Genomic DNA, 7,900 nt, shown 5'->3' on the forward strand with positions numbered 1-7,900 from the left:
GTCCCTCTGCTATTGCAAGACCATGATGGCACTGCGGATCAGAGGGATCTGCACGCAAATCCTACTGGGGGGCTGCCTTCGGCGGAGATCTATCTCTCCGGGGGCGGCGCAAGGGCAGCGGAAAGCTGGAGACCTAGGAGTTGAACCTAGACTCCTGATACCATGTAAGATTGTGTGCAATGCGTGGGATGTATTGTTTGAGCCCCTTGGGCTGATTATATAGGAGTACATGACTGGTGGGTAAGTAGCCTCTCCTACCTAGAGATAAGAAAGGTTATCCTGAAATTACAATCAATTCTAAACTAACCATATCCAGAGTTGCATAATATACTCTAACATAGATGCCACAAACAAAGACTATATATGTCACAATTGATCAAACATATATAAGAACTTGGTGTGTTTACGGACATGACATTTTTCTTTCTTGAAAGGAATGGCAGGAGCATTACCTAAAGTTACGGATGGTCAGAAGAGAGATGGAAACAATAGGGAATGGAAGCATCAGAGCGATAAATATAATTGCTACTTAATGACATTACATCATGCTCTTCTTACTCCAAAATATGTAGTTGCTTTGTGGCATATTTTCAATTCGTTCATGCCCATCCCTGAATTTCGATCGATTTTCTACACCGCGGGCAGGTTGGTTTAATTTCTTCCAAGCCTGGAATGGTGATTGGTCCTTACGGTTCTTGATAGTAGCCGCTAGCCGGGTGGGAAATCTTGGCTAAAGTCAGGCACAAGCACAAAGTGAAAATTCAAAGAGGTTAGGCATACTTGCTCGATCATTAACCCCTGCAACGATGCTCGACCGACAATTACACAAGTCAACATGCCGCCCACGACACGGAGACATCTGCAGGTTCTCGCGTTCAGAGAGCTGGAATAATATTGGCAGGAGATTCAAATGTCTCGATAAGTTGAACCAGCCAAGAATATAATCTGAAAGCGGGGCGCGCATGTTTGACCCGATAATAAAATAAATAGGCACCCCCCAGACCTGTTCGCGTACATGGAGAAGGCGCCAATTGTTTCAGATCGGACGCTTCGCCCCCCGGTCGTTCTGAATTACGACGACTTGTTTATAACGGGCGAGCACTGCTAGTATGGTCATCTCTCTCTCTCTCTGACAGCTACACGGTATGCAACGTTGTGCCGAGCACTAACCTCGTCAAAGACCAGAGACAGCTGCCGGATCGAGCTGCTGCGTGTTGATCAGACCAACCTACTCTAGAGATCATATCACAAGCTGGCAGCACTACGTGCAGCCTGAAGACGATATAATAAAACAATAATTCCCCATCACTATCAACCTGACATGCCTACCAAAAACTCCATCATGTTGACTAGAAACCATCAGGACGGCGGCATACATGGAGCTTAGTATATAAGCAGGCGTATGCCTCTGCGTTTCTCACCAAGCCTAGAACGAAGCACAGGAGCCATCCAGCAGTTTGACGGTATTTCCAACAGGCAGAGGTGTGCGCGCTTGCATTTTTGTCTTCCGGCACGAAGAAGCTGTAAGATGGGGAGCTCCTCCAGGGCTCTCCTCCTGGTCGCGGTCGCCGCGGCGGTGGCCGGCCTCGCCGCGGCCAACTTCCGGGACGACTGCGACATCCCTTGGGAGCCCCAGAACGCCAGGTTCACCAGCGACGGCAACGGCCTCTCCATGTCGCTGGTCAGCAACTCCTCAGGTACATACTGAAGAATCCGATCCCTTATTAGGCTCTTGGTTTTACCAGCTCCCAGCTTAGTTCGTTGCAGTAAGTTTAAGTAGCATTTGATCTGATGATGATGCGATGAAAAATGTTTCTTCAATTCTTCTGATGATGATGATCGTGCGATGATTCTTATGATACGGCCGGCCGGCCGGCCTGCAGGCTGCATGCTCCGGACAAAGAAGCAGTTCATCTACGGGACCGTGTCAACCCTCATCCAGCTCGTCCCTGGCGACTCGGCCGGCACTGTCACCACATACTATGTACGCTGCATGCTCTAGTTTCTAGCTAGTTTGTCTCTCCTGCCTCCTTTATCTCCTGTTAACATCCTTCATTCCGATCCCTCATCAGGCGTCCTCCGTTGGAGACAACCACGACGAGATCGACTTCGAGTTCCTGGGCAACCAGACCGGGCAGCCCTACACCTTCCACACCAACATCTACGCCGACGGCGTCGGCAACAAGGAGATGCAGTTCAAGCCCTGGTTCGACCCCACCACCGGCTACCACAACTACACCATCTCATGGAGCCCCTGCATGATCGTGTAAGCAGCAGCATGCATCATCAAACTCAAAACACACAGCCTAGCTTATTAGCTACCTAGAGTCCTAGACAGCGGCTGCGACGACGACGACCAGAGACCGATCGATCCATTGACACCGACGATACATCGATGCATCATTCGCAGGTGGTACGTCGACAGCGTCCCCATCCGGGTGTTCCGCAACTACCAGTCGAGCCACGGCGTGGCGTACCCGACGAGCCGGCCGATGTTCGCCTACTCCAGCATCTGGGCGGCCGAGGACTGGGCCACGCAGGGCGGCCGCGTCAAGACCGACTGGTCCAAGGCGCCCTTCCTCGCCAGCTACGTCAACATCCACCTCAACATCTGCGAGTGCGGCGCCGGCGGCTGCGCCACCAGCTGCCCGGCGGCGGCCGCGCAGTACAACGGGGCGTGCCAGCTGAGCACCGCGGAGCAGGGGAAGATGCAGTGGGTGCAGGGCAACTACAGGATCTACGACTACTGCGCCGACCCCAAGCGCTGGATCTACGGCCAGAAGCCGGTCGAGTGCGGCCTGACCCAGTACTGATCGATCCATCGATCAACAACTCGGTCATGGGCTTCACCACACATATATGCACACACACATATATATCATTTACGGTCGTGACACGAGGAACGGCCACCAAGAAGGCTGAAATGGCCAGCTACTTTTTTATTTTTTTTGTTTCTTATCGGTGGGACGATGATACTTAATTTGATTATTCTTTTCCTTTTGTTCACGGCTGTCTGTATATTTTTTTCCCAAAAAACATATGTATACTTGTATATTGGCATGCTCCGTCACACATTTGAATTCTTGGTTTTTTCTTCTTATGAGTTATGACCCATTGATTCTCATTTCTTCCTCGGACCTTCTAAAGCTCAACTTGGTGCGACATCGAGCTCGTAGAAGTGGCAGATGCATCTCGACCAGGTTGGCTAAATAGTGAAGCCACAGGGAGGTCAATGCAAACGACAAGAGTGGATCTTTGCGATGCAGATGATCTGGAGCTCAATGTGATGATAGAAATTTGACCTAGCGCGGCCAGCAAGCGGAATCCTAGCTTGGCACTTTTGAAAAGCTTTTTTGAAATAGAGAAGTATTTTTTGAAAAGGAAATGTGTTCTCATCAAAACTTTTCTGAAAATATTTTCTAAAAAGCATAAGTTTCTTGAACATGAGAAGGGACAGAAGACCGCCATTTTTGTCCACATGCTTTAAAAAGGTTGTCAGAAAGGGGGCAATTTCACTGCGCATGTAATATATTGGACAGAAAATATAGTTTAGCTTCATAGGATAGGTTACCTTAAGTCCCAAGTACAACTAAAATTTACTTACAAATTGAAAGGAATCGGTGCTCGTAGCCTAAGAGGCGGAGTGAATGAATTAGGCGGAGTGAATGAATTAGGCTCCAACTATTTTGCGCAAAACATAAACTAGATCATGCTATCTAGATGTGCAACTATGGTTCAACTAGTGTAAAACCCTCATCCCAAAACAAGATATGCAACTTATAGACAATCAAAATTGTTAATAGCTGCTGCCTGGTGCTCGTAGCACCGCGCTCCGCTGGTACGGCAGGGGCGCGTGTCGCCACGCCGCGCATCGCGCCTGCAGCGGCGCGGAAGCGAGCACGCGCTCCGCGCGGTGCCAGCGGTGGCGTAATAGCCCGCGCTCGGTGGCCGGTGGGCCACCCGTCGGGTGGAGCCCGCCTAGTGGCAGCAGCACCTCGCTGCGGCGTGTGCCGCGCGGCGGGAGGGAGCGCGCGCTCCACGCCGTAGTAGCGGCCGCCTGAGCTTCCGCGCTCGCTGCCCGGTGGGCCTGCCGTCCGGTGGAGCCCGGATGGCGGCGGCGGCAGCTCCCTGCGGCTAGGGTGGAGCGGACGTCCACCGTGTTGGTGGATAGGGCCGGGGTGGAGCGCAGCGCGGGCGGCGACGCGGCAGGAGCGAACGGCGTGCGCCCGGCCTGCCCTCATCCACCATCTGATAGGTGGGGTGCCTCACTGTGGAGCCCGGCTGTCTGTGGCAGGGGAAGGGAGCGGCGCCCGGGTGCACAGCTACGGCGGACACGGCGCCTTTTCAGCTGGGCGCGGTTGGATCCACCTTGGATTCACTCGCATCACCGCGCCGGAACAGTGGCCCCCCAACCGGAACAGTGCGCAGGCGGCGCCTGTCCGCCCTGTCCTCCGCTACGCTCCCGACGTCCCATCGGAGCCATGGCCCGAGACCGCCCCGTCGCATCGACGTGCTCCAGGAGCTCGATGCCCGGCCCATTTCCCGCCAAGATAAGAGCCACACCCCTTCCCTCTCCTTTCCTCCTCTTCCCCCGCTTCTTCTCCCTCCTGCTCTCCTCCTCGTGTTCTTCCTCCCTGCCGGCCGCTTTTCCCATCTGCTCCGCAATCTGAGGATCTGTGAGCCCATGCGCCTCTTGCCGTTGCCGATCTTTCCCTTGCTTGCGCATTGCTAGATCCTAGCCTGATATCTATGTTCATCCTCATGTTCTGTTGGAGCTGGATCGGCGATGGCGCACGTCACCTAGGGTTTCGACCTCGATCTGCTGGGAGAGGTTGGTTCTCCTCCACTACCTTCTCTTGCTTCCTACTGGCGTGCTTTGCCTTGGTCCTTGCACGATTTCACTAATGCCGCCGCTTTTTTTTTGGATTGATGCGCGATCCCTTGGATTCTCTCCGATTAGGAAGCTGCGTTCGGGTTGGGTTGGCCTGCGCTGCAGATCTTCAAGGTACACTCGTTGTCCATCTAAGCTTCTGTCTTTGCTTAGAGTTAGATGATTTCATTTGTGTTGTTGTTCCCTGCTGCTATTAGATGATTGCTTTTGTTGAGCTGGGTGTTGCTGTGGAGCTGATGTGTGTGCTGCTAGGTAGAGAGCTATCGTGTCTCGATGCTTTATGCTTTATGTTGTGCTCTTTTTTTCTTATATGTGGTTCTTGCTGGATCTTTCCTTTGGAAGAACTTGTCTGGGGATCACCTTTGCAAAGGTTGTGCAAGTGGTCTTATGTGCAGCTTCTATTGTGACTGTCTCTGAACAATTGCTTTTGTGTGGTTTCTTTCATGTGTTCCTCAATATGGCTTGGTTGTTTATTGTAGTGTCTGTGGTGTGTATTTAACCATGTGTAATGCTCTTGTGGTGGTGCCTTTTAAAGACTTGTTATACCTAGCACTTAGCGTCTGGATAGTTGTGATCTAGAACAAATAAAGACGTTTGATCTATTTTTGGGTGCTTCATTAGGACTAGCAATAGCTGCCAAGATTGGCTTTTGATAGATTGTGGGTGGTTGTGATAATATGGTGACCTTTACTTTGATCTATTTAATTTTGCATAGAAATCATGTGTGTCAGGTTGTCAAGGCGTGGTTGAGTTTATTTACACAAATTTATGCCTATATTGTGATGATTGACTTGGCAGTTGACTAGGCCTGTCGTGTTTGCATTTCTGGAACATGGTTTTGGCATTTGACAGATCTATAGAAATTCTATCTATTTGCTAAAAAAAATTGGCAAATTCTGGATGGTTGCATTAGAATGCGCCATCGGATTCTTGCCCTTCAGTTGCTTTTAGTGTGAAACAAATCGATGGGGTGCATGCTTTTGAGATGTGTGTTGGGTAATATGAACTAATGGAGACCTGAGTTAGCTATTAATTTAATTTCGTGTGCTATTAATGTATTAGTGCACAGGATGTTCTGAAATGTATTAGTAGTGTTTACTTCTCCATCATTGGGTAACTTTATTGCTGTTGGAGACTTTAGAGTAGATGGTTCTTTGCATAGTCAAGCTATTAAAAGCTGTTTGCCCAAACAGAATTTACAGATTTGTAGCCTTACATTGATATATTCAGGCCTCAATGCTAGGGGCTTGACATGTCCAGAGGTTGTGCCTCTGCAAGTATGCGCCTTCTTTCTTCCTGTGTCATGCTATTGTGGTGGTCTTTTTAAAAAGTTTGTTATGTGGCTGCTATAGGACAGTTTGCAAATATGAATTTTTTTATATATGGTCTGCAAATACCAAATTGGATTTATGTGTGTTCTGCTATATGGTTGCTAGGCTGCTGCTGTTGGGCACAAGCTGGTCCCTGCTTTGCTTCTGCTGCAGCGTGTTCTTGTGAAGGTAAGTCTTGTTCGTCTTTGCCTTCCTTTCATAGCAGCTCTTTCATATGCGATCCATTCCCCCTCTCCATGTGCACCTCTCTCTCCTCTTCTTGTGCTTTTTTACCCCTGCCCCTCTTCTATGTTGGAGTCTTTCCCTATGCATTTATATCTGAGTAGCTGCTGTGTGTGCGCATGTCTTATCCAATATTTACTACATGCTTCCTGCTCTTCTTTTTGTTTAGCCATGGCTGGGTCTGCGAGTGAGAGAGTGGCACGTTGTCGTGAGAAGGTCCAAAAAAGGAGGGTTGTGCCGCAGATTGGCCTGCCTGCTTACCCTGTTGCCCGTTCATTCGGCTGCTCTAGCAAGCCTGCTTTTGCTAGCGGTAGTAGCCATTCCTGCGGGGCTGCCTTGTTTGGTCCATCCAGCCAGCCATATCCGGTAGGCTTTGGCCAGCCTTGTCACCAGAATCCGTTTCCCCCAACAAAAACAAGTGAGTTAGTTCCACACTCATATGATCCATTGAATTATCTGCGAGCTTCAACGATGATCCTTTACTAATCTGAAATGAGCAGGAAAACAATCCTTGATGGACTGTCCTGCAAACATCGCTGTGCAGAACCGCCGTTACCGAATCAGTAGGATGCGCTATAAGATGCTCTGTGAATGATCCTGCTGTTACTCTGCCAATCCCTCATGATAAGGCCTCTGTAGACAAGCTAAAAGGTCTTCCATCTATCCTTTTAGATCACCTTCTAATTCTTTGACCTGCTAACCATATTACCCTGATCCTTCCTTTCGCTCTTGTAGAGGCTTACCCAGGCAGATCATACTACGGTGGCCCGTCTGATGAGTGCCCGTACTGCGGTGTTGTGTTTTGGTTTCAAGAACGAGTGAAAAGCACATCAAACCTATTGAAAAGAAAAGTTGTGTACAACCTTTGCTGTAGAGCCGGAAAAATCAATCTAAAACCTTTCAGAAGACCTCCTCCACCTCTATCTGGACTGCTCAGATTTGATGGTGATGCGTAGTCAAAGCGGTTTCTTAGGCAGATAAGGTCGTACAATTCCCTGTTTGCATTCACTTCTTTAGGTGCGCGTGTTGATAAGATGATAAACAATGGTACTGCTCCTTATGTCTTTAAGATAAATGGGGTTGTCCACCACCGTATTGGTTCTTTGGTGCCCTCGCGTGGTGCTGAGCCTAAATTTGCCCAGCTGTACATACATGACTCTGAACACGAGGCACAGAACCGGCTATCCCTTTTCGAAGATGATGGTGGCTCCGCTAACTAGCCCGACCGAGCGATAGCGCTGTCCCTTTTACAAATGTTTGACAGGCACAACAACCTTGTGAAGGCGTTTCGGTGCGCTAGAGAACGATTGGAGGATGTTGGTGACCAGGCACTAACTCTAAGGCTGCTAGGATGTAATTCTAGACAAGATGTCCAGTACAATCTGCCGACCAGAGGTGAAAATAGCAGTGATAATAGTCAGTGACTATTCAACCGATGAATATACCTATGACATCC

The 7,900-nt window shown here is 49.5% G+C and overlaps 1 protein-coding gene across 1 annotated transcript; it reads left to right on the forward strand.

The window, feature by feature from the left end:
- Positions 1 to 1,435: 1,435 nt before the first annotated feature.
- LOC120655406 (xyloglucan endotransglucosylase/hydrolase protein 22-like) lies at positions 1,436 to 3,080 on the forward strand. Its single transcript, XM_039933189.1, has 4 exons — positions 1,436 to 1,697; positions 1,884 to 1,984; positions 2,073 to 2,266; positions 2,411 to 3,080. The coding sequence occupies exons 1-4, from the start codon at positions 1,529 to 1,531 to the stop codon at positions 2,811 to 2,813; spliced, it is 867 nt and encodes a 288-aa protein (XP_039789123.1). The 5' UTR covers positions 1,436 to 1,528; the 3' UTR covers positions 2,814 to 3,080.
- The last annotated feature ends 4,820 nt before the right edge of the window (positions 3,081 to 7,900 follow it).

The sequence above is a fragment of the Panicum virgatum genome, chromosome 1N (genome assembly GCF_016808335.1).
Source record: "Panicum virgatum strain AP13 chromosome 1N, P.virgatum_v5, whole genome shotgun sequence".
NCBI lineage: Eukaryota > Viridiplantae > Streptophyta > Magnoliopsida > Poales > Poaceae > Panicum > Panicum virgatum.